Below are 27,872 nucleotides of genomic sequence, written 5' to 3' on the forward strand. Positions count from 1 at the left end.
TACAATTTGAACTCTGCAGGCAGTTCATCTTCAGAATACAGGCGATCTGAAAAATAGACTCTTCTCACTCTGCAGTTCGCATGAATCTAAAATTATGAAAAGTTTAATTAATAAATTTCATGTAGTTACTAATGCACGAATAAACACTCATATACACACAAACACATATGTGCAAATGTGTTATGCATACATATATGAACACTAGTATACAAAGTGTCTCTGTTTAATTTGCAAGACACCTATTTTTGCAACAGTTGCTCTAGATACATACCTTCAATTGCAAAAATGGTCAGAATGGAATGCAGAATTAAGATGTGAAAAGTTGAACCGAAAAAAGAATTCAGTAAAAAAAAACATGAAATCTAACTTTCTACATGGTCCCTACATCACCCCATTAATATTTAGGGAAATCACAAGCATAAAAAAACAATTCAAACACAAATAAATTGATATTGTATGACCAAGGCTCACAGAGAAATTCAAATTCAAATTTTAAGGGACCATACTGAAAATGAGATTGGAACATATCACCCTGCCAGAAGAGCAGCAATTATTCACTATTGAAACAAAAAAAAGTTGTTTACAGGTCATTTACCAGAATGTGTAACAGGGTTGCCACTCCTTTTTGGAAAAAAAATTCCCCCTGTATGAAAATGCAACCATCACAGTCCCCCCCCCCTAAAAAAAATAATAATAAGGGGAAATGAAGAAGAGTTCATTATAACTGAAACAATAGCATGGCAATTGAATTTATTTAACTTTTTATTCAAGGGAAAAAAAAGCCTTATCTTAACCATTCATTACTTGGACCTAAAAGAGCAAAAGTTAAGCAGACCAATGAATATTGACCTCTAATTTCATGCTCTCTAAATTAAGCTACCATAAAATTCAAGATGCATGTTAAATAAAACAAGAAAAAGATTTTGCTTTTGTGATAGACATTTTAATGTTCACTTAAACAAACAAACAAAAAAAAAAGTCATTTTTTATTTTACTTTATTTCTGAACTTTATAAAACTTATTATTAATTGTAATTTATTTATTTATTGATAACTTACATATTTGAGCATTGATTTTTGCAACTTTAATTTAAAAAAAAAATATTTTCCCTACATTTTCCAGGTTTTTGAGAAAATTTTCAAAATTCCCTGGATTTTCCCTGCTTTTTTGTTGTTTTTTTAATTCCCCGTGTTTTCCCTGTTTCTTCAGGTTTCCCTGTGGCGTGGCAACCCTGTAACTTTCGAACAAAAATAATTTTCAATTTTAAAACCTTTTGTTTTCTTTTTTTTTCCATTCTTGCATGATAGTATTACCTACTAGAAGTAGCCCTAAACAATGGCCCAGCTAAATTCTAATTATTTTGCTCATGAATTAACAAAATAAAACAAAATGCCTTGTTCACGGAAAAAAAAAAAAAAAGTTTTAATGTTTGAAAATCAAGGCCAATTTAATATAAAAGTAGTAATTTTGTTACTTGTGCAAACAATCAGCTGTATTAGTGGTTAATATGGATCTAATAATAAGCTCTCTTAATTACAGTAAGGCTTAAAGTTTTGTAATCCTTTTAATTCAAATTTGTGCTAAAAATAGTATAATATTAATCTATTTCCAAATAAGTAAATTTGAGAATATATGGGTAATTTATAATTTTGGTAGACTGTCTTAAATTGGTATGTTTCTCTTCCATCATTCTCACCTCAGAAATAATGACATTGATAAGGTCTGTCATTGAGGTGGAGGTGAGGAATTTTCCATTAATATAGGCCTAAAGGATACATTTTTCAGGGAAAGAATTTTTTTATCTGCACAAATGAAGCATATGAAAATATGTGCACTTTTTTTTTACTTCCTTTTACAAAAAAGGAAGTAGTGTATTCACGAAAAAAATTTTCACTCAAAAATCAGCCTCAATTTCCATTTTGCTCACCCTTGAATGAATGCTGATTTTTTTTTCCGACTCGACCAAGTGTAGATAAGTTCCTAAGAACGTATAGAAATGCGAAATATCGATTTTTATGATTACCGAGTTAATTACAGCAAGTTTTCTTGTGACGTCTGCATGTACGTATGTATGTGTGTCGCATAACTCAAGAACGGTATGTCCTAGAAAGTTGAAATTTGGTATGTAGACTCCTAGTGGGGTCTAGTTGTGCATCTCCCCTTTTGGTTGCATTCCGTTGTTTCTAAAGGGGTCTTTTGCCCCTTTTTGGGGGTAAATCATAGTTAATTTCGATGTAAACTCAAGTGGTGTTATAATTTGGCGGACACTTGGCGATATATCGCCATTTTTTGTTGCCAACTTGGTGACAAATTTGGCGATTTTTTTTTTAAATCTGGTTTTAATTTGGCCACTGTTGGTGATATTTAGAGAGTAAACTATTGAATCACATTGAAATTGCCAGTAATGGGGAAATGACATTAAATTGGGGTAAAAGGAAGTCATGTGATGCACATATCAGCTCGTTTACATAAATGTACATCCCTGAAATTCAAGTTTGCAGAGGTGAGAATTCCCAATAACCACACTTGGGTTTTTAAAGCAAATTCTATCTCACAACTTCTTTATGGCTGAAAATAAACAAAGGGGCACCCTCGTATCATGGGAAATAAAATGTGATGTCATTACTGCCATCTGTTTATGAGAAATGGCCTTTTGTGTTTGGATAATGGAAGTGAGAATTTATTGTGTGACATAATTCCTCATCCTACTAAAACAAACTAAAACACAATATTAATTTTTTGAAAAATTAAATATACTTAAACAATTAGTATTTGAGACACTTATGAAAGAAATAATAAATAAATAAATATATACTTTTAATTAAACAAGTTATTGAGCAAAATAAACAGTTACACCAGGTGTGTGACGCGCCAGGGAGGCGAGAATTCACATGCTGTGAACGAAAAATAAATTAAAATAATAATTAAAAAATTGTTGGCAGGTTTAAATGGATATATTTTTTAATAAATTAAAAAACATGGTTAAATGAATCGGTCCTTAAAAGGTTTTACTGTAAAAGGTGTGTGACAGAAAAGTTACTTTTTGAAGGATGATTCATATATAGCTATTGAACAAACAAACAAAAAAAGAAATGTAGTACTTTGATAAGAAAAACATACTACAAATGCTCTAACAATTTGAGAAATAAAAAACCAAATTGATTAAGCTGCTACAGGATTCCGGAAAACCATGGGTGTAAAATGTTAAACTTTTCAATATCCTAACTGTGCATCTTATATTAACCATTTTTGCAATTGAAAGTATCTATCTAGGATTAAGGGTGTTTAAAATTATGCTGAACATTTATTCAAATGAGTATCTTCGGGTATAGTGGGCACCATGCTAAACTAACAAAAGTGAAAAATCTTGAATCGCGTTTTTCAAATTTAATGGTTTGCCATAGTACTCAAAAAGGGCTACCTACTTGTTATAACTACTTCAAACAAAAGTTTTACATTTAAAGTTATCTCTAAAAATTAAAACATTGAAAATAACTAAACACGTCAGGTAGAAAAAAAAGTAGTGTTTTGGCTTTCCAGAAAAGTACTAATTTTCATATTTGTTAGTTTAGTATGGGGTCAACGATATAACAAAGAGCTCCCTTTTTCAAAAATTCAAAACACAGTTTTATTTTGTAAAATCTAAGATTACAAAACAATGAATTTTGTTAATTTTTATTTTGCTTAGAAACGCATCTTTTTTTTCCCTCCCCCAATTGTCATAAATCCTAAATATCGTGTTTCAAACTACGAAAAAAGTTTTGTTTCTATGTATCTAAAAAATGCACATTTTAAGCCTTACAGTGTTAAAAACAACAAAACTAGGATATGAAATTTGAAATTACTGGATTTACTTTTGATGGAATTGCCCTAAACAAGATTTTAAAAATCAATGCTACGTAAATCTTGCTTTACACAGTTCATGTCATATTCCATCACTGTGGTTTGTTTTGCATACATTTGGGTTTCATGGTAATTTTTTCCCAGGTCATAGAACTTAGTGAAAACAAATTCTGAAAAATATTTTTTTGAATTCAAGCAACATTTTTTAAAGAAGTGTTTCCGGGTTTTTTTAATTATTTATTTCTGATTATTAAACTTTTGTGTATAATTTAACTTAAATTGCATATTGCAACAAGATTTTTCGTATAAAATATTATTAATAAGTGTTTAAGGAGAGGGGTCTTGCTTACCCTGTATATTTTTGCTGTAAGGGGTACCCCCATAATAGTGAGGATTTTAAAATCAAATACAACTCTGATGAAATACTTTTATTAGCGAAATACAAGACAACTATGATGACCTAATAGGAATTATTAGTTCAGCTACAAAACTACTAAAGCTGGTGATTATGTATTTGTGAAACTTACATGAAAGAAAACCATTAAAGTATTATGTAGGTCTAATGATGGAAGTTGATGAAAAATTTAAAAAAAAAATATTGCTGAATTTGCAAGAATGAAAAGACATATTCCACCCTTTTATTCACCTGTTGTGGTTCATTTTGGAACTATTACTGAGGATGAAGTGATAATAGTTCTTTTTTACCCAACTTAAAATTGACGCAGCCATTTAGTGTTTTCATTTTCCTTTTCAACTTTTTTTTAACCTTACTACCATTAGTAATGGTAGTTCGTAATGATTACGAACTCACATTTAAATATGAAATAGAAAACCAGAAAAAAAAACCCACACCACAATATTAAGTATTCAAAAATAAATAAAGTCAACTAAATGCTCCCCCTCCTCTTTTTTTGTACAAATATAGTTATCATTTTACAAATATGAAACAAGGTGAATGATGACATTAGGGAAACACCTGGATATTAAATCTTATAATATTTTACTTCCCAAATTTTTATATCATATGCAATATTAAATAGTTTAAAAAAAAAAAACTTCTGAAGTAATTGTAATGATATTTTAAGCAACTAGGGTTTGTATTTGTATGTAAGGTAAATGCAAGATTCTTTATTTAACAATATAGTGTGTTACATTACTTATCAAATTACATATTTAGCAAGAAATTAGATATCAATTTATGAAGAATTGCTAATCAACATAAATAGAATTAAACAATCAATTTGATTTTGCTTTTGGAATGATTTGCTTCATTTTTTACTTATTTTAAATTAATAATTATACTCAATGTGGATAAATTTAAGAATTAAATGGAAATGCATGTACATTGCGCAAAAGACAGAGAATTGATATGGTTTTTATATTAAATTGCAAAATAAAATAAATATTACAGTTTAAAAAAATTTAACTAAACATTTGGTATACAGCGAAATATGATGCATCTCTACTTGCAACTGAATTAGAATTTTCAAAAGTTACCTGCACTCGCAACGTCTCAACGTAATTGGTTCCATAGGCTCTTCTGGTGAAATCTGCCAAATTGAACTGAATTTGATTCCACCCATCATCTAGTCGTAGTGGCATGGTACAAATGAAAGGCTTTACACGAGTAGTGCTTTGATAATTACTCGCACGGAACCTTCGGCGAACATTTTTATCATCCACCACCTAAGAATAAAATTCAACAATCTTTCAAAATAGCACATTACATGTGGGCAAGTTCATCGTAAAATATGTACCGATTAGGGTGGTTCAAAAAAACATTTTTCATCTAGAGTCCAGACACCCCCTATTTTTTTTAGACTTACTAATCATATTATGCTGTAAAGGTTTTAGCTTCATACCAAGGGCGGATCCAGAAAATATTCAAGGAGGGGGGCGATTGCTTTTCACCCTTTAACCCTGTGAAACTTCAATTTTTAAAATTTTTCGAAGAAATGTACTGAATCTCTCGCTTACCTATCCCTAATATTATCTAAAATCGTCTAAAATTGAGGTTTTGGTACTTCAATTTCAAAAAATTTCCCGTAGAAAGTACTGGTCTCTATCCCCAAAATAAAAAGAGATGTAGTACGATTACGTTTTCAAGACTTCAATTCCGGAAGAATTCCAGGAAAGAGCTCCCTTTCTTCTAATACCACCGAATATTATGCAAAATTGTGGTTTTGAAACTATAGTATTGAAAATATACATGAAGAAATTTCCTGTCTCTCGGCTCAAGGAGGGAGTGATCGCCCCTCCCTTGTATCCGTTCTTGCTTCATACTCAAATTTTAAGAGGGTACTCAATGACCCCTTCATTTAATATCAGCTGTAGCATAAAAAATGCCACAAATTTAGAAATATTTAATTTCCCCGGCTGTTTTTTGGCAAATAATTATTTCATTGCAATGTATATGCATATTACTAGTGTATACTATAATATGTAGCATTGCTTCTTCACTTAATGTATTTTTTGACCCCCTCCCCTCCCCATACTTATGAAGTTTGAGGGAGGAGGTTGAGCACAATCTTTCAATTGAAATAGGAAGCTAAAATTCTTCCAGTATATTACTATCCACAAGTATAAAAATATTGAGGGGTGTCCTGTTATCTAGGAGAAACTTTTTTTTTACATGTATTTTTGAACCACTCTAGTACCGATTGTCATATAAAACGAATCACCAAGTCTTCAAATGTTAGATTCTTGTTTGAGTGCATGGACTTGATGAAGACCATGGACTCTGCTTCTATGATTATGCAATTAAGTTTTGAAGATTTCCTTAAACAATATTTAAATAACTAACTTTGTTCAGTAATGGAAATATCTCATCCTTTACTGAGCCAAATATTATTCAAACAATGTTTCTGGAAATCTTCAAAATTTTGTTGTATTATATAGAAGTAAAGACAATGTTCCTTACAAATTTCATGCAATGAAACAATATAATACAGTCGACTCCCGCTACAACGCGATTCGACTTATACAAAATGGCTATAACGCGAATTTTTCTCGAGCTTCGAATTTTCGGGCTTACGCGAATTTTTCATCCACAACACGAATTTTTTAAGAGAAAGTATCGGCTTCGTTATTGGCTACCAAATATTGATTTCATGAACGTTATTATATCCCTTTAAACATCACTGACAGCAAAAATTCCCAGATGAAACTAGTCTACACATCGAGTTGTTAGTGCATCAAATAACCACTCAGCATCCTTCATTTATTTATTTTTCTCATTCCAAATATTTAAGTTAATGAAATATAATGGTACCTTAGATGGGAAGAAAAAGAAAGTTCCTAATAAAATTTAAAGAAAGTGCTAAGATGCTGGAACAATTACAAAACGTCGACGGTAGCGTGACAATAAATATGAGTGAATCCTCCATGCTTACTATTAAAAGTTAAAACAAAAAGATATCCGTAAAAGTTCAGAACTTAATTTTAGTATCTAAGCTTGCAGAGCAGTCTAGCAAAATAAATATTATGAAAATAGAAGCTGCTTTTGTATTGTGGATTAAAGAGATCAGGAATAGGGGCTGTTGCCCCAAATTGAAACGTTATAAAAGAAAAGGCGAAGCAACCGTATTTGAAAACGTTTTAGATAAGAATAACGATGTGATCATAGAGCATAAATGATCATTATCTTCATTTTTTAACTCAATATGTTACCGTTATCTACTGTACAGTACTATTATAGTGCAGCATTTTATAATTACCATACATACTGTGCGTACCGTGTTGTTTTATTTTATGTATTTGCGCATCTTAAAGTATTTCATGTTGAATAAAACAGTTTTTATTTTTTAAATACAGTAAAAGTTCAGCTTTTTATGTAAGAAACTGTAGTGTACAGCTGAGGAATGCGTTAAAGCAGTTTACGGGGTGTTTATAAGTGCCTAAAAGAATGTGGTATGCTTCTACAAAAATTGTATACATATATTTTTACACAACGCGAAATTTCAACTTACTCGAGGAGTCTTGGAACGCATCCCTCGCGTAAGTCGGGACTCGACTGTACCTTTAGAGTCTTTTAGAGTGTTTTATGCAACAAAAAATAGATTTATCAAAATAGAATTGCTCATATGTTTATGCATATATTATCAATATTATTATACATAAACTATTTTATTACATAGCTGCACCAGGGTTCCCATTAGAGGAAAAAAGAAAATCAAATCCTCTGTCGAAATTAGAGCGAGATTTTTTTTGAAAATTGAGAGCGATTTTTTTGAGATTCGTATTAGTCAATTTAACAGACGTAACAAAATCCCGAGCAAGTCCCACATTGAAATATTTTTCTAGAGAATTTTCTTTAAAAAGATGGCAGATGGAACACATTCCCTTTGTATTAAAAGTTGAGAAAATCAGAATTTTTATCAATTTTAAAATAAGTATCAAAAAGAGTTTAAAATATTCTTCAATCAGCAAAAATATCTTTGACAGAGAAATCTAGAGTTGACTGCATGAGTAATGTAAGAGTGGATGATAAACGCAATCCACACAGGTTTGTGTTTTGAAAAATTTTCAATAGGAAATTTTTTCTTTTTTTGTCTTTTAATGTCATTAGAAATTTTTACAAAAAAACTATTTTTCTCATTATTATTCTTAATACTTAGTATATTTTCAATCAATAGTTTTCTTTTTTCTTCTTTTTGTCAAGTCTGAAACTGAGATTTTTGCACAATTCTTTTCCAAGGTGAACAACTTTTTAATGATTTACGATTAATGCAAATTAATTTTTATTCTTTGACATTCCAGTATGAATTGTTCGGAAAAGTTTTTGGGCCTTTTTAAAGTCACAAGGGCTTTAAAGTATTAGAAAGTATGTGTTTGAAGTAAATTTTCTGAAAAACCAACTTCTTTCTTTTTTTTTTTTTTTAATTTTAAAACAAAAAAAAAAAACCTTCTAATTTTTTGTAAATTGCAAGAAAATGATTTATTTATGCTACAAAAATTCAATAAATGTAAAAATAAAAAATAATTTGAGCTCATCTCATAGCTATCTATTCAAAAAATAAAAAATAATAATAATGGGCAAAATCTGAGGCTTGACGGCACTGCCGACTATTTAATTTTGGGTGATTTTACATGGAACAACAGAAAGCCATGCCTTTCATTAGCAGAGTTTTATGTGTGTATTGTTTGTGGACATAGGATGAGCTTGCCTACTGTTTGAATGTAGTTTGAACAACATATGGAGTGCACATTGAACTCTGGTAATGAAAGGAATTGTTTTCTGTTTAATAAAGTGATTAAACAACCTTATATTACTTTTTACTTCCTTTTATAAAAAAGGTATTGTATTCGCGAAAAAATTTTCACTCAAAAATCAACATTAATTTCCATTTTGCTCACCCCTGAATGAATGTTGGTTTTTTTTTTCGACTCGACCACACATGGATATATGCCTAGGAACGTACAGACACCCGAAATATCCATTTTGACGATCCCCGAGTTAATTACAACGAGTTTTCTCGTGACGTCTGCATGTACATATGCACGTAGGTATGTACCTCCCATAATTCAAAAACGGTATGTCCTAGAATGTTGAAATTTGGTACGTAGACTGCTAGTGGGGTCTAGTTGTGCACCTCCCTTTTTGGTTACATTTGGATGCTCCAAAGAGGGTCTTTTGCCCCTTTTTGGGAGGAAATCATTGTTAATTTCGATGTAAGCTCAAGTGGTGTTATAATTTGTCGGACACTTGACAATATATCGCCAGTCTTGGTCGCGAACTTGGCGACAAATTTAGCGATTTTTTTAATTTTTTTTTTTTAATCTGGTGTTAATTTGGCCACTGTTGGTGATATTTATAGAGTAAACTATTGAATCATATTAAAACTGCCAATAAAGAGAAAATGACATTAAACTGGAGTAAAAGGAAGTCATGTGATGCACATGTCAGCTTGTTTCCTACTGTGACAGCCGTCACATTAAGTTACTTATGTAATTACACTTTTTTCTTTTTTAATGATGTCATAAACTCCAGCTTTGGAGTTGCAATTCGTAGCTTTATACCACAGCTTTTATCTTCACTTTTTCAAGGTGGAGTCGTACCAAGAAACTTTTTTTTAATTGCTGAGAATCATTAGGAAACATTTTTAAAAAACATTGATTTTACTTTTTCTTTCGAAACATTGTATCAAAACTTCGAAAAAATTATCCCTAATTCTTTTAAACAAATTATACTGAAAAAGAGAAAACTTTCAAGTTCTTTTCAAAAACTTTCTCACAAAAGTATAGTTTCATGCATGGAAAATATGATAAAAATTACCTGAACTTCAAAAGTAAAATACTTCTTCAAGTTTTTCACAATAAGAACCAGGAAAGGCAGTTTGATTCCTAGTGTTTTTCTCGGATCTGCTGGGCAGGTAATGTATGCAGTGCTAAAATGAATAAATAAATAAAAGCAATAAATTTTTATGAAAAATGTAAACTTTCTTTGAACACAAAAGCAAAAAAAAAAAAAAAAAATACTTCAGAATTTAAAAAAAAAAATTAATTTGAACTTTGACATCTTGAATTTAAATTATGTTTTTCGCAATCACGAGTGTGTGTGTGTGTGTGTGTAGCCCTGTGTGTTTGTGTGTGTGGGGGGAGGGGTTATGCTTGTTTGTATGTGGGAGGGTATGTGTATGTGTGTGTAGGCATGTGTGTTGGTAGTTGTGTGTATGTGTGTTTGTGTGGGGGGAAGGTATGTGTATGTGTGTGTTGGTATGTGTGTTTGTGTCTGTGTGCAGGCATGAGTGTTTGGGTAATTGTGTGTACGTGTAAATTTGTGTGTGTATGTGTAGGTGTCTGTATGTATGCGTGTGTGTATGTGTTTGTGTGTGGGTGTATGTGTGTGTAGGTGCATGTATGTATGCATGTAAGTGCAGGATATGGATGCAACCTGGAGACATTTTTCGCTATAGGAGCAGCATCGTGAGGCCGGCCGATGGTGGTGCTGGCAGAGGGAGGAGGTGGGAAAATAAAATCTTAGGAATTCAAAAACATCAAGTGAGTACAATAAGCAATCGTGATTGCTCAAAAAAAAAAATCAATCCCACACAGGTATTCTGAAACACATATTTTTAATTTCTTAAGAAACACAAGCAATTCTCGCAATTTAATCTCTTCTCACAGCAAAAAAAAAAGCAGTATGCTTCAACTCATATTTACCCCTAAGTATGAAGCTATGACAATGCATGATGCAGCGGTGCCCCCTCTTACCCCCCCCCCCCCTCCAAAGACACTAAAATCATTTAAAGCAACCTCTCTAAAAATTCAAATGTCACAATCTGTACCATGACCTCTTCCTCACCAATTTCCCCACTATGAGCAAGGCATACTTGCATGATACTTTGAGAAATTGATTAAATTCGTGACAGGTTTTTTTTTTCCTAATTCAGAGCAGAAAATAACTTATCAATGGCCAGTTTTTTGAAACAATTCGCTCAAAGTGCAAAATAATATTTTATTTTATTTTAATTTGTTAAAGTTAATAACTCTTGAATTTAGTTTTGATAAATTTCTTTACAAAGATTTGGTTCTGAAGGAAACAATATCACCAATCATTTAATGCCTTTTGCATAATTTAAGGCCATTAATCTATTACTTAACATGGCGATTGGGTGGTGATAGCCAAATGATTTTTTGATTGTCATTTCTGCACCTCAGAGCCAGATAAGGGCACTTAATCACTACTTTACAGGAGAGAGGAAAAACGGTCCATTAGTACATTCAATGGGTTGGACTCACACTCATTTAACACTGGTAAATTATTACAAAGAATTTTCTTTTTTTTAAGGATTACATTCATATAGCATTCGACATAGGAATAGGATTCTACATACAATGTACTAACAAACCGAGAACCTCAATTTTTAGAGTAACGTTAAGCTGGCTCTGAGGTACAGATTTAGTCCTCTTAGTGGCGATGAGGACTGCTAATTTTTCTCCTCAAATTCAAGTTTATAGGCACAAACAGTCCGACCACATAAATATAGATTCTCAACAACTACTGTCAACCCCACTTAATCGGGTAACGGATAAACAAATATCCTGCTCATACCAATAAAACATCCTGGAACCAAATATTTCTCCATAGACGCAATATTAACGATCTCCGCTTAATCTAATATTTTCCCCAGATAATTGAATAATATTGATCAGCTTTCGTAAATTTTCTGCTGGGAACATTTTTTGAATGAATTAGAAATAAATTAAGTTTAAAAAAAATACCGACATAAAAGTATACAGTAATATTTTTCGTCGACAATGGGCTTGAAAAACTTAACCGTCATGTTCTGTCAATACATTTCTTCTGTTCTATAAAATTCCTTTTGTCTTTGCATTACAAAAAAAAATAAAAATCAATAGATAGCGCAGTTGATTGCAAGGACTGATACAAAGGAGGGATCCTGCATCAGTAATTTTTTCAAAGTGGACGTTTTTAAATGCAAGTGTAGGCCATCTTTGTCGACATTAAGGAAAGGAATGGGGTTCGAAACTCCCCCTGGAAACTTTTTGGAATTGAAATTTCAAAAGAACTACTTTACACGATCTTTTGGTGATGATAGAAAGATGAGTTTGGAGGTCTTCCCCAGGTATTTAAAAAAAAAAATTATTTGGAAAAATCTTATTGACACGATTGTAGACATTTCAGGTGGTGTTGTTGGAAAAAATGGGTTCAGTGACTTTCTTCTGGAAATTTTCTAAACTAAAGTTTCAAAAAATGGCAACTATAGATGACCTTCGATCATGTTAGCGAGTTTTGAAACATTGCCCCGGAATTATTATGAAATTAACGGTCTAAAACACAAGTTCACAATAACTCTTTCAACGGAAAAGGAAAGGAATAAGCTTGGGGACCTTCTTGGATAAATCTACATATTTTAGTTGCGTTAGATAAAAATTATATGCCCCCCACCTCCTCGAAGCATTTGCAAATTAGATGCATAGTAGAGGCAAGTTAAAAAATCAACCCCCCCCCCCTGAACTATTTCTTGATCTTTCCATGGTCGATTGTTAAATTAAATAACACAAAGCAATATGCATTTAACGACAAGAAATTGATAAAAACTAAATGCAAAACACAGTAGAGGAGAGAAGGCCAAAAAGGTTTTTAAAAATGCGTTTCCAAAAGACCTGAAATAAGTTCCACTATCCTGGACTTTTATCAAAAAATAATGTAGTGAAAAAAATAGCAAAACAAAGATTTTATAACTCAAGTTGTAAGTTACTTTTTATAATTTTCGTACCTACTTAATTATTAAACTACTTGGTTGTTTATTTAGCTCATGTTAAAAACTTTTTACTAATAACAATTATTATTTCCTTCATACAGCTGGGTCATTCTCAGCAGGAATTTTGCCGCTGATTTTTAAAAAATAAAATTTCTCCTAATATGTTAAATATGATTAAGTTAGATCTATCCTAAAGTAATAATGCTATTATAGTGGTTCAGATCACGCAAGCATATATATATATATATATATATATATATATATATATATATATATATATATATATATATATATATATATATATATATTTTAAATTACTTTGTTAGTGCCACATCCATGGCATGGACAAACTGTGTCCACAGATGTGATGTCCATGAATGTGATAAAAACAACCATTTTCTACATTTAAGAACATGTGCTTTTGAAGTTTTGACTTGAAAGTTGAAAAACAAATATTTTACATTTATTATTATCAATTCATTGAATTATTGTATTACCTCACCTGGTCATATTTAATTTGTATGAGCCACAAATGTGATGAGTTGATCTTTACTTTTTATAAATTAAGGATAAAAAATTTAAATAAAGTCACAGAAATCTCAAAAAGCAAGCTTTAAACAAAATGGCTTCTTGAGAGTTGATCCTTCAACAATTGGTTGCTGCAAACTGGAAGAATTTATTGGCACTTTCTTTTCTGTCCACAGAAGTGACTATTTCTCTGGTTACAAGTATTAAACATGCAATTAAATAAATATGAAAATTAAGTTTGACGTTAAATTTTTGAGAAGTGTGTACTAAATGTGTATGTGATTGAAAATATAGCTTAAATAGCTAATTTCTTGTTTGGTACATGAAATAAAAAAAGATAAGTGGTTACAGTCCACGGATGTGATAAATCACATTGTGGCCAAAATTTAAACAATAAATAAAATCTTTTATTCTCACTTAGCAACTTCAATATATTCCATCAGTTGTATTAAAGTGTTTTATTCATTTGTATTGTTTTCCAAGCTGTTATTATTAATAGTAAAAACCAGAATCACAAATTCCTGATTTTTCTGAGAATGACCCAGCTATTGATTTTTTATTATTACGTTTAAAGAAAATTTCTTATTTCTTTGAACCAATGATATTCGATTAAGCAGGGCAACATTTCACAAAATTTGCATACATCTAAGTGAACTCTGGCCCTAAGTTTTTATTACTCTTTAAATACATTCCATAATAAATCAAATACTATGAACTTATATATCTTCAAAACCTCATACGGAAAATATTTCTTATAATTATTTACAATCTAATGTTTTTTAAAGTTACTTACCTAACATTGTTACCCACTATTTCCAGAACTAATGACTGGATATCATTATCTGTAATTCTCTTGATATGACCATTCCGTACCTGATGTTAAAAGTAAGAAAGATAGAGTTAATTACAAATGTGTGCATTTCCCAAGTGATTCAGATTTAAAAAAAATAATTTGTTTAAGGGGGATATTTCGATAATTGGGAATCTGACGCGGTCGCCTCCTTTTTGGCATATATAGTTTTATTTTGGTAACCTGCTGATTTATAGTAACCCTATGTGAATAGATGTTTCCGATCTGTTGGTTTTGATTTGCAAAGAAAAATACCTCTCGCGCAGGCACTGGAGCCAAAAATTGACGCCAATGAAGAAAGATCGCCAGATTCCCAATTATAGAAATATCCCCAAGAAGTGTAAGTAAATCAAGAACTTTCAACATCATGAAGAAAAAAAAGATTTATATAGGTTCGCAAAAGCTTCAGAAATTATGATTTGTTTTGAGTGTTTAAAGCTATTTTTTGAATGCTTCAAAGATGCTAAATTTGTGTTGAACAATTCGTATACACACATTGTATAATATATCACATAATTTTTTATATATTATATACATAATATGTTATTAACATGTACATGTTTACAATCACAAGACGAAATGTTTGTTTGTGAAGTAGAAACTAAGTATAACATTTAAAATAAACCTTTTTATCCCATATTTGTAGAGGCTTGCTGCCTACACTATAGAGTATTGATAGAAATCCACTCTGAAATGTATTCTTAAACATAATATTTGCTCTATAATAAAATATTTAAGGCGAAATTTTAAACTTTACATTTTTCTCTACTCTCCTATTCCTATTCCTATTCGATGAGCCATCTAGCTCATATTTTTAAAGAGGACTGCGTGCTAAGCGCCTAGCCTCTGTACTTTAAAGTTTTTATATGCGTCAAAAGGTGGAGCTTTAAGGTGACGGAGGAGACAAAACAAAAAAAAAAAGTCAAACAAAAAAGGACAAAATCGCAGACGGAACGCCGTCCAGCGATAAAAGTTTCGAATCCAGAAAATCAGTTGTCAAATGAGAAAATTCAGGAGGGATAATGTTAAGCAAATTGTTTCTTGCCCTGCGAAAATTACTGCATTGTTGAATACGATGACTAACTGTATTTGTCACTTTGCAGTGTGAACACATTGGTGATGATTCAATTTTCATACGAAAAAGTTTTTCTTGAGTAATGTAACAATCGGTGATTAGTCTGTTTAGCAGAATTTCTTCTCTTCTATTTCGGCATTTAATTTTATTCTTGAGGGGAAGCTGTCTTTCTTTGAATTTTAGAAAATACTTGCTTTCTTTCCACTTGCTTTCTCTTTCATTTTTTAAGTCAGTTTTGATTTTGTTTTGACAGTCTTTCCACGTGGAGCATTGAATTTTTGGGGTATAGTCCTGGCTTGTTGCTTCTTTTGCTAGTAGGTCGGCTTGTTCATTTAGTTGAATTCCAGTATGACTGGGGACCCATACGACTTTGATATTATTTTTGTCTGCTAAAATATTTAGGATGTTTCTAGTTGCCGTAATTGAATTGTCTTCTTTTCTCTTTTTGTTTTGAATTGCTTTAATTACGCTTAAGCTGTCTGTTAATATAATGGTTGATTTCCTGTTGCTTATTAGGAATTTAGCTAGATAGTAGATAGCTGTTAATTCGGCTGTAAAAATAGAACATATGTCTGGAATTTTTATCTTCCTTATGATTTCATTGCTGTGTTTTACAATTCCGAAACCTACTTTGTTGTTCATTTTCGATCCATCCGTAGCGAAAATATCTGCATTAGTATTGTCTTGCATAAAATCGTTGAAAACTTGTTTCATTACTTCTCCATTTTTGTTGTATTGTAAGAATTCATCTTTTACAACAAACTCCAGTTGAGATTCGTGCCAGGGCGGTATATTTTGACTGGAAAAAAATTTATATTGCTCATCAATCAGGTTTTTATTATATTTTTTTACATAGTTGATAGCTTCATTTACTAAGTCGTTTTTCGAGTTAATAAATTGTCGATTATAGAGAAACTTATTATTGTTATTATTTTTAAAATATTGCTTTAACATATATTTTATTAAATTCCATTTTACTCTCACTTCATATTCGTCAATTTCTGTCATTCGTCTAATGGTGTCATTAGGAGCAAAGGAATTTAGCTTTAAAATAGTTCTAATAGTTTTGTTTTCCAGGACATTAAATTTTCTTCTATTGCTTTTTGTGTCTTTGGTTCTGACTATACTTCCATAATTGATCTGTGGGATTATGATTTGCTTCATAATCGATATTAAATTATTATTATTCATTCCAGTATTCTGATTACTTAAAATTCTGAGGACATTGATGCTTTTGGTAACTTTTTTTTCAATAAGCTCCGTGTGTTTCTTCCATTTCATGTTGTTGTCTATGATTAGGCCCAGAATTTTATGATGCGTTTTCCATGGAATGTTGGTGTCATGAATTTGGATCGAGAAAGTTGGTTTAAATTTGCCAGGAGACATATTTAATACTGCACATTTATCAGGAGAAAATTCTAGCCCATTACTCTTTGCCCATTTCGAGATCTTGTTAATCGTGTTTAAGACTAATTCTATCGCCGAATCATTATTTTCGTGATGAATTACACATGAGATATCATCTGCATAGGAAAACAGGTTGCAAAAGTTATTTTGAATATCCACAAGATCGATCAAAAAGCAATTGAATAAAAATGGTGAAATAATAGAGCCTTGAGGAAGGCCTTGTTTATACATTTTTTCTTCGGAAAATTGGTTTCGCCATTTAACGCAAAAAGATCTTTGTGTAAAAAAATCTTTAATCCAATTGATGATTTTCTCATCCAAGTTTGTTTTGTAGAGTTTGTTAATAAGGATGTTGTATTGAATATTGTCATAAGCTCCCTTGATATCAAGCGAGATGAGATAAGTGAAATGTTTTCCCTCCCGGGCATTGGAAATCGTATTAGCCATTTTAAATAGGCAATCTTCTGTCCCTCTTTCTTTTTTGAAGCCATAAATAAAATTGGGGAAAATTTTGAATTTTTCTTCCCACCAGATTAGTCGTTCTAAAATCATCTTTTCCATAAGCTTACAAGTACTTTGTGTCAATGCGATCGGCCTATAATTGCCTACAAAGTTGCTGTTCTTGTTTGGCTTTTTGATGGGAATGATTGTGGAAATTTTCCAGAGCGCCGGAACTACACATGTTTTTAAACTTTTATTGAAGATTCGTAAAAGGAAAATTTTACCTTCATCAGGCAAATTTTTTAACATTTTATTAGACACATTGTCAGAGCCAGGAGATGTGTTTTTAAGGGTCTTACATGCTGTATTAAATTCATTCTTTGTAAACGGTTGCGATAAATTACATCTGTTTTTATCTTTTTTATTGATGATGATTGAATTGAAAGAGTTGTTAGTTTTAGAGAAAAAGTATTCTGCGAAAATATCAGCTTGCTTTTTTCCATCTAATATTTTGATGCCATTATCTTCCAGAACTAAATTGCTGTCAATTCTCTCTCTTTGTATGCCATTTTTTAGTTTGTTGACTGATTTGTAGATGTCCTTCGTATTTTTTAAGTTTTTATTGATTTTAGCCCAGAATTTCACTTTAGCCTTTTTAATAGCCCGTCTGAAAACCGCCAACTTAAATTTGTATTGAATCCAGTCTTCTATAGATTGACTGTGAGTTGCTTTGTTAAAAGCTTGGTTTTTTTCCCTTTTTTTCGTGGAACAGTTGAAATCCCACCATTTTTGATTCTGTGTGTTATCTTCGTAGATAATGGTTTTGGAGTTATCTTCAGAACATTTATAAATAATACTATTAAAATTATTAAGGATATTGGAGTTTTCCATATTGTCATCATTGAAATTATTTTCATTAGAAATTTCTGTTGCTATTTGCGATTTCGTTTTTTCCCAGTTAGTATACCTCTTTTTAACAACTTTCTTAATTTTGTTCTCTATATGTTTTAGCAAGATAGGGAAATGATCACTGCTTCCTGATTCGCTGCCATACATGATGTTGTAATTCAACATTAAATTATTACTCATACAAATAATGTCCAGAATACCTTCTCTTTTTCCTCTATTATGACGGGTTGGAGTTTTGTCGTTAATTATGCAAAACTCGTTATCAGAAAACCAGTTGTAAATTTTGTGGGCTGTAAGGTGGCTAACAGAGTCGCCAATTGATATATGCCTTGCATTAAAGTCGCCAGCATATATTTGGTTTTTATCTTTAATTTTATTTAACAAAACAATGGTATCATCTTTGATAGGCCCCGGTGGTCGGTAACAATTTATAATCTGTATAATTTTATTATTAATACTGACTTTAACACTGTTAATTTCTATGTCATTCTCTCCTGTATTAATTTTAATTTCATATGAAGGAATTGATTTTTTAACATATATACATAAACCCCCTCCTTTCCTAGGAGGAACTCTCTCTTTAGAGTAGTAATTATAATTGCATATTAAAGGAATTTTATCATCTTCGCACCAGGTCTCCTGGATACAAATTACATCCGGCTTGGACCAAGAAATAAAAAGTTTTAACGTGTCAATGTTTTTACAGATACTCCTGCAATTCCAGCAAAACAAGAAAAAAGGCATCACAAACACACACACAAAAAGGGGGAAAAAACCCCCCCGAAAACAGCAAAATTAAGTGGAGATATCCGCAGGCGGAGTATCTCCTGGCACCACTGTCATGTCCATAGGGTACCCTAAGATATCTTCACACTCGCTACGAGGGGTACAATATCCCTCCTCGGATAAAAAGTCATTTATTTTTATTAGTTCTTCATGCAAACTTTTATTTTCCTTTTCTAGATCATCTGATTGGGTCGAGTTTGTCTCTTTATTGTTAATTAATTTCATTCTATTAATTTCCAATTTTAAATTAAGGATCTCTTGCTTCAGAATTTTTATGTCATTATCTTTTTCTTCTATTTTTTTTAGTAATAAATTTATTTGAGTATCTTTTCCTTCCTTTAGGGGACTGTTTGGTATTTTGCTCGGTGACTGTGAGCAAGTGGCATTCGCATAGGTTTTATTGATGATAGTGTTAGTTGTTTGTGTATTTCCTGATCTTTTATTCAGGGAGGGACATTTGGTGTCTGTCGCTTGATGATCACCTTGACAGCGGAAACAAATAGGTTTTTTGCCGCATGCTGTATGGCTGTCTCCACAGTCTGGGCATTTAATTTCCCCTTTACAGAATTTTTCAGGGTGTCCCACTTTTAAGCATTTATGGCATATTCGAGGTCTGTCTATGAATTTACTAATTCTGTACCTTACTCTGCCGATATTCAAATGTTCCCTGTTACTTTTTCCTATCTCTTTGATGAGAATGACAGGAATTGGCTCTTTTGTTCCCTTTTTAGTAAATCTACAAATTTGGGACACATTTATATTTTCTTCTTTTAGTTTTATAGCAATGTAGTCGAGCTTTATGTCTACGTCAACATTTTTAATAATATATTTTGTACAAACATAATCTTCTATCACCCTTTTATTAACCTGAACATCTAAAAAGGTTTTAAGTTTTATTGTTTTTTCCAATGTTCCCTGATTATTTGTTGTCAGAATGATATTTCCATTACGGGAAAAGACAACCGAGTCTCCTTTATTTGTGAATTTATCAAGTTCCTTGTGAAACTTTAAGCCTTTATTTGAGGGGATTTGACCTTCAATTCCAGAAATGGCTAATTTTATATTTTGGCATCCATTTTTTAATGCTAGCTTAAATATTTCTGAGTCAGATAGGCTATTTTGATATACTAAATGGTCATGCTTACGAATTTTATCACAAGCCAGACTTTCTTCGTTATCAGAATCTTTACTTTTCCGCTTATAATTTGTCATTTGGATATAAGCATTATAACCAACAAATAAAAAAGAATAACCACCACGAGAGAAAACCAAAAAAAGAAGGTACAATACTTGAGACTTCAAAAAAATGTCCCACCGGAACGGAAGCAAAACACGAGTCAAATGACTCAAGGAAAGGGCATAGAAATACTTGTCTCCTCCGTCAAAACGATGCTCCTATGTCGACCACCAAAGGGCGAAAAAACTTCTCTACTCTCAATGACAACACTTCAGTTCGTTGCCAAGCCTCCTCTGAAATGTTATCAATTTAGATAATTGAGTACCTTAAATGATTCAAAAGTCAAAATCTTTGACATTCTCAGTTATAATTAAAAATTAATAAATTTAGAAAACTAAACCAAGAACTGAAAAATTTAATTGGAATATTTTTACAATCCTTTACACAGTTGCCTCTACAGTTAAGAACAGAACCACATGGAACCCAAAAAGTAAACAAACAAAGAGTTCACAACTTTGAATTTTGTATCTACGGCTCAAAGTTCGAAATACTTTCGTAATGTTCTTTTCTGCATTTACCTGAAGTTCTCAGAAATGACTTTCCTCTATTTTGCTTATGCTAGTAATTTATTTACTAAGCGTATGAGATTAAATTGTCCGTCTGCAAAACCGAAGTGTGTTGCTGAATTAAAAGTAAGTAGCAAGCAGGCATTCTATTATTATTGATAGAGAAAATATAATTGACCATGAATAATTTCGAATGATTTTATAAGAATTTTCAATTAAAATGAAGGAAATGTCGAAATTAAAATAGTATTACTATTGCATAAAGAATTTAATCCAGTTATCAGATGCCAAAACTCCATTTAGCATCATCTAAAATCGTCCAATTGAGTTTTTGGAACTTCGATAACCTTCCTGTACAAAGTTCCGATCCCTATCACTAGTGCTGAGAGATGTGCTACGATTGCGTTTTCAGGACTACAAGTCTGAAAAATATCGAGGGAGAACCCTTCTTTTTTGTATCATTATTGAAGATCGTCGAAAGTTAGTTTTAATGGAAACTTTAGTATCAAAAATTACAGAGGGAGAATTCTTGCATCTTGGCTCAAGGAGGGGGTGATCACCCTTCCTAGTATCCATTCTTGACATAAGTTGAGTAATTTTTATTTTCAAAAAAAAAAGTCACTGATTAATGAGCAAAGTATATTAAAAATAGTCAGCAAAGTCACCGATTAGTGTCAATTAATCCATGGATCCTTACGTAGACCTTTATCATGATTTTAAAACAGTATCAAATGCAAATTTTTCTCAATAGTAAGTGAATAATGTTTATTATTGATCAACAAAGAAAACACCTACTCTGGCATACAATATTGAAAAATGAAACTGTATGACTTTAAGCCTGACTCAAGCATAGAACTCCAAGTGTTATAAATATTGTTAAGAACATTTTCTGAATTTTGAACCATCACTGTTGTTTCTGTCTTGTAGAATTTTCGGTTCGCCTTCATTGAATATGCTGATCTTTGGAAAGGTGGATGTGCCACAATAGTTGAAGATGATGTGGATTCTGTTTGGGGTGTTGTTTGGGAAATATCTAAAGAGCACGAAGAAGCCTTAAACAAGTACTCTTTTTACCTATAATTACTTTGATACTTTGCCTGACTTAACTTTAACAAGAGGCGATACTTATTGTTATCTGAATCAGGATTGGACGGATTGGACCCAATGGGTTTTTTTTGAAAAAACCCATTATTTAGCCCACTTTTGGGGGTTTTAAAATTTTCTGAGAAGTTTTTAAAAAAATTTATTAATTTCAATACTTTTACAATTCAAACTTCTTTTTTATTTGTTCTTCAACACAGACAATGGACATAAAAAAATGAATTTTGAACTTTTATTGTATTTCTTAACTTTTAACAGCATTAAAAAAATACTTCAAAGATTTTAAATAAACATATTTAACTTTTTTCTTTAACTGGTCAATAAATAACTCAAATTATCTGGACTAAGTCCTGTCACGTCTGATTTTCTCAATATTTGTATATTGTACAGAGGAAACTACTCTACCTAAAAGACTTTCATGTGAATTCACCATTCTTGGGTTTTGCCATTTTTTACACTTTTCTTCAGAAAACGCTGAATTTTCCAGCTTTTTTACCCCAAGACAATTTTTGTGCTTTGTCCATGTACTTACGCTACAATATGCTACAAGTACCCCACATTTTCAATTTTACATTCCTTTTTAAAAAACACAGCTTTAGTTGGGGGTTTTTTTTGGGGGGGAGGGTATTTTAAAAAACCCTGGGTCCAAGGCGAGATTTAGGGGAGGGCAGGCGGGGCTACTGCCCTGAGGCCTCCACATCAAAGGGGGCCCCCACAATAAAATTTTTACAAACTATCCTAACTTTCACGGGTCAAAAAATCGGATATATACATATATATCAAAATATTCGGATATATGTCAAAGTATCGGATTTTTTCGAAAATATGACGATCTTTTCGAACCCTGATTAGGGGCTTCCACTTCTTCGTTGTCCCGGGGCCTCCACACTTCCAAATCCGGCCCTGCCTGGGTCCATGGGCTTTTTTTAAAAAATCTGGGTTTTTGCTAACCCTGATCTGAATTGATGCCTCTTTTTTTAGATCTTACTTTTTATATCTCATGTCAGATGTATAGGTGGCTTATTGGGGGGGGGACTGCCCCCTCACTTCCAAAAGTCAAGGAGCCAGGGGTGTCGGGAAGCTATAAACCAACTCTAATTTTGTATATAAATTTGACTCCATTATATTATAAAAATCAATCAAACTTTATTAACATCACACATAACATTGTTATACCTCAAGAAGTCGTCGATCAATTCATTTAAAAAGCTATCAAACATAATCTCGTGGGTCTTTACTTTTCAACAACGAGGTGTTGCCATTCGGCAGTTGTGTAAAAAATGAAACAAAGAAATATACAGTCAATTCGCAATAACTCGAATATTACTATAACTCTTAAGTTTTTATCAAGTCCCGACCGCTTTGCCTTTAATTCTATGCTAATTATTCTCGATACCTCGAAGTTAACTTCCTTTAACTCAAAGTTTTTCCAAAGATGACTCAAAATTTATTTCGAAAGAACGAAAAAAAAAAGAAAGAAAGTGTCCATGAGAGAAAAATTGGTTCACCTTCACTTGCAATTCCTGCTTAGACCTCTAAAGCAAGGAGAACGCCTGTTGAGCCAATGTGCGATAAAGGAGTTAAACGTGCGGAAATGAGTTAGCTTGTTTTCTTTTGTTGCACTGTGTGTACTGTTTACACTTTGACATGTTGCTGGTCTACGAATTTGCTTTCAAGTTGTCAAGTCAACTGATTGTACCTTTATTCAAATGCTGACCTAAGTTAAGATGTGTTCCCTTTCATTCTTTAGTTTGATCATTTGCTGATAGTTCCTGAGAGACAGAGGGAGTTCTTTACTATTAAAGATGTCTAAGCAAGTACTCTGAAAAACTTCTAAAGCTGCAGAATCCATGAATCCGAATTTGAAACGAATGAAGATGTGCATCTTTCCTGAAGTAGAATTAGCTCTACTCAAGTGGTTCCAGCAGTATCGAAATTTCCCTCTAAATATTTTTGATTAAACTGTGCATATTGTGCTTAAAAACTTTTAAGTTCTGTAATTTTTTCTGTTATATGTACATATTAATTAAAAAATTCAATGGTTTTTAATATTAAAATGTCGAAAACCGAAAGTGGCGGTAATTCAATCTTTCGATAAGTCAAAGTTTCCCATCAGTCCCTTTAGATTTGAGTTAATGCGAATTGACTGTATTTAACGATTGAAATACATTACAAATATGGATGAAGTGTTTCCTTATATATTACTACAGATTATCATTACGTGGGAAAATTATTAATTGAGAAGGGCACCTCATAGCCTTGCCTCTCCACTTTTCTTAGTACAAAATTTACAATTGGTCAAAAAATGCTTGTATAAACGAATACACATGCACATGTTTCAAAAAAAAAAGTTGACTTATTAAGTGTGTATTTTATACTTTTTCTAATGTTATTGTTTCATAAAAACTAAAATGGAACTTTGAATGTGGGGAATGGAAGTTTGATGTGGCCATCTCTTCTGAGTTTTGAGGTCTTGTCCTCAGTGTTGCCAGATGGTCACACAAATCCAGATTTCCCCACTTCCCTTCCAACTTTTCCCCAAAAAGCGATTTTTTTCTATCAAAATTCCCCAAATTGAAAAATTATTTTCTCACTAATATTTTCATAAAATAGATTGAGTTCCTATGATATTTTTGTCCCTTAAAAAAAAAATTTCCCCAAATTACCAGATGTAAAGAAAATGGAATTAAATGAATTCAAATACAAAAAAAAAATCCTGAGTTTTTTTTTTCCTCATGTTTTTACCTAAGAAAAAAAATTTTCCCCAAAGAATTCCCCTCAAAACCCAATTTCTCAAAATTTCCCCAGAGAGCACAAGATTTCCCCAAAATGGGGAACTTTCCCCCAATCTGGCAACACTGCTTGTCCTGATTTTTTAGCAATGGTTATTTAAACAATAATGACATGAAAATCCAATAATATAGGCCAATTTAAAAAAAAAAAGCTTTAGCTTGAGCAGAAAGGCCCCCTAGCCTCCACACCTGCATCTAGTTTGAACTCCCACTCGTTTGGTGCACCAGCCACCTATGGTCAGATGTGAAAAATAAATGAAAATAGAATAAACAGAGGATATAGGGTTAAATTGCAGAGTTTGTGATTTTTTAAAAATTTTTTTAAAAATAAAAAAAGATGGATTTTTTTTATTTAAATTAGATTTTTTTTAAATTTAAATCAGATTTTTTATTTTTTTCTTAAATCTTTAAAAATGTGCAGACATTAATTACTTTACACTTATAAACATAATATATTTCATATACAATAAATGATTCCACTCAGCTTACTTTTAAAATTAAGAACAGTTCTCTAACTACTCAATACATTTTTAAAAATTTATAAATGCGTTATAATGTTTAGATAAGATGCAATTTTGTTTTCATGTTTTGCTTAAAGATAAGGTTTCCATCATCATGTACATTTATCGTGCTGAACAATTACTTTTTTAACTATATTAGTCATGGTGTATAAAAAAAACTTCAAATTTTTATTTTGTTTTAATTTTGGAGGAAAAACAATAAATTTAAGATTTATTAATACCTTATAATGCTTTGAAAAGACGTGATTGTGTTGTATTCACTGCATGAAGATAAGTTTTTATCATGTGCGCTTTTAGTGTAAAATAATATGTTGATCAATTTTTTTTCTTAACTACGTTAGTCATGGTGTATAAGTAAAACTGCATATTTTTATCTTGTTCTGAACTGTAATTTTGGAGTAAAAGCAATATTGCAAGAGTGAAAATCTCTTACACACAGAGAAAGAAGGATCTATGTAGTTTTGCCTGTTGAAGTTAAGATGGTATACTATAATGCAGTGCAGTTAAATTTAGAGCGGTACATTCAAAAATTGTTAAATAATTTATAAGAGTAAAATCAACTGATTTTAATTAATGGTTTTGTTAAAAAAATCACTTGATTTAAATCAACGAACCTTGTTAAAGTGTATTCAGTAAATTACCGCCCTATAGCCAAGGCTAAGGCAGAAATACAAGAAATACACCTCCAGCTCAGTCATTTCCAGCTGAGGACTGCAGTTTCGTGGTTATTAGCACTCATCAGCCTGGCTTAGGAAGCGACTGAGCTGGAAGTGAAGAACCTCTTAAGGAAGCCAAGAGTGCCAAAGAAACTGGTAGCTAATACAGAATTAGCACTGACCAGACGAGTGACCGAAGCAATGGTTCGGTTCAACTCGAAGATTGAAGGCAAGGCAGGTATATTCAGTAAATTACCGCCCTATAGCAGTCCTCGGCTGGAGTTGACTGAGTTGGCGGTGTATTTCTTGTACTTTTTAAAGTGCCATGAAAGTCTAGCGTAAAAAGTAACCATGAGTAGTGCTGGAGTAGCCAGAGCAATGAAATGGGTTAAATTTGAAAAAAATGTTTACTAATTACCAATTTGACTTAGAGATGAATGCTCAGGCAAATTTATTGGTAATATTTTCTTTTTAAAAAGCATATTCATAATTGTAAGCAAGAGCCCAGAAAAAAACATTGATTTAAAACGTTTTATAGAAGTATAAAGCACTTTCTTGTTAAGTGTTTTTCCCCCTCAAAAAAAAAAAAAAAAAAAAAAAAAAATAGTCTGACTTTATTTTTGCCCAAAAAGATTTTCTTTTATGAAGTTAGTTAAAATCATTTTTTCTGAGCACTGTATTCTCAATTTTATTTAAACTTCTCTCTCACCTCAACAGGCTATGAGTTTCTCCGTAATGGGTTGCACATACAAAAATAATGCAAAGCCATTATTAAATTATGATCAAAAATTTTGCACCTGTGTTTTTGGTTGGGAAATTTTAAAAAATTAATTGTGTAGTTGGTACCGTTATTAATTCAATTCATGTTTTTCTGAAATTTAAACTTCTTGAGCAAAACTCATTTAACATTAATTATTTTTTTATAGACAAGAAGTTGGCTACACTCCCATACATGTCAAAGTATATAAAGATAATGTTGAACTTCCTTGCAAAACTTATCAAAGACCACCTTGTATTGGTATCAGCAAACCGTCTCTGATTTATAAAACTGTGTTTGTACGAGGCGCCAAGGAGCATGGATTACCTGAATGGTACATAAAGAAACTCGAAGCAATTGAAGATAATGGCTATGTAGGACCTGTTGGAGTGCCTGTTGATATTGAGGTGTAAACAGTAATGGCTTCCAAAAGTTTGCATGCAGGACTGGATTTAGGGGAGGGCAGTGGGGCTACTACCCCAGCCCCCCCCCCCCCCCAGTAAAATTTTTACAAAATATCCTAACTTTCACGGGTCAGCAAATTTTACGTTTTTTCTCCCTGACTTTTTTTTTGTATTTCTACAAAGAATGCTTGCACAAAAAAAAATATTATTATCGATATATCAGAAAGCCCTGATTACAAGTTTCCATTTACTATCAATTTTTTATTTGATCGAGCATTTCAGTGGCAATATTTTTTTTTTTATTATTCATTTAATTTCTTATTTGTACCTATGAGTTAAATAGAAATAAAGTAAGTTAAAAAAAATCTGAAAAATGGTTAACTTTTCCGGTCGTTCTTACAACTTCTTGCTTCTTGAGCTCAAAAATGTAAAAATTATTTGACGAAATAACTTGAATGGAAATTTTTTTTAATTGAAAATATCGGATAAATACTTATACATCAAAATATTCGGACATATATCAAAGTATCGGATATTTTCGAAAATATGATGATCTTTTCAAACCCTGATTAGGGGCCTCCACACTTCTAAATCCGGCCCTGTCTGCATGTCCTTCAAACCATTTGTCAACCTGAATATTTTATCTTAAAATGTCAAATGAACCAGCGTGTGATGAAAATTTGGGTTATATGTATACAGGTGTGCTCCCCCTGTAAAAGCAAGGATGCACCCCCCTAAATATCGCGATGACTCTCCCAAAAGCAAGAGCCCCCCTAAAAATTTCAATGGTGCAGTCTGCCCCATGACCCCTCCCCCCTAAGTGGACACCCCT

General features: G+C 31.9%; 2 protein-coding genes across 2 annotated transcripts in view; one reads left to right on the forward strand and one right to left on the reverse strand.

The window, feature by feature from the left end:
* LOC129229748 (cilia- and flagella-associated protein 20) overlaps positions 1-15,212 on the reverse strand; it is a 23,825-nt gene extending 8,613 nt beyond the window's left edge. The window contains exons 1-5 of the mRNA XM_054864117.1: positions 15,074-15,212; positions 14,392-14,471; positions 10,118-10,229; positions 5,341-5,529; positions 4-86 (exon numbers count right to left, since the gene is read on the reverse strand). Of these exons, the coding sequence (XP_054720092.1) occupies positions 4-86; positions 5,341-5,529; positions 10,118-10,229; positions 14,392-14,471; positions 15,074-15,157 (548 nt within the window). The 5' untranslated portion in view covers positions 15,158-15,212. The remainder of the gene's footprint in view (positions 1-3; positions 87-5,340; positions 5,530-10,117; positions 10,230-14,391; positions 14,472-15,073) is intronic.
* A 5,540-nt stretch (positions 15,213-20,752) lies between these two features.
* Positions 20,753-27,353, forward strand: LOC129230633 (gamma-glutamylcyclotransferase-like). The gene is made up of 3 exons (XM_054865048.1): positions 20,753-20,935; positions 21,737-21,870; positions 26,806-27,353. The coding sequence occupies exons 1-3, from the start codon at positions 20,837-20,839 to the stop codon at positions 27,047-27,049; spliced, it is 477 nt and encodes a 158-aa protein (XP_054721023.1). The 5' UTR covers positions 20,753-20,836; the 3' UTR covers positions 27,050-27,353.
* Positions 27,354-27,872: the final 519 nt, after the last annotated feature.

The sequence above is a fragment of the Uloborus diversus genome, chromosome 9 (genome assembly GCF_026930045.1).
Source record: "Uloborus diversus isolate 005 chromosome 9, Udiv.v.3.1, whole genome shotgun sequence".
Lineage (NCBI taxonomy): Eukaryota > Metazoa > Arthropoda > Arachnida > Araneae > Uloboridae > Uloborus > Uloborus diversus.

Bases quoted from the DNA above. Each gene is read 5' to 3' on its own strand.
- LOC129230633 (XM_054865048.1), top strand. From the start codon at position 20,837: ATGACTTTCCTCTATTTTGCTTATGCTAGTAATTTATTTACTAAGCGT. The intron at 20,936-21,736 runs GTAAGTAGCAAG...TCTGTCTTGTAG, and splicing joins AGTGTGTTGCTGAATTAAAA to AATTTTCGGTTCGCCTTCAT. The intron at 21,871-26,805 runs GTACTCTTTTTA...ATTTTTTTATAG, and splicing joins CACGAAGAAGCCTTAAACAA to ACAAGAAGTTGGCTACACTC.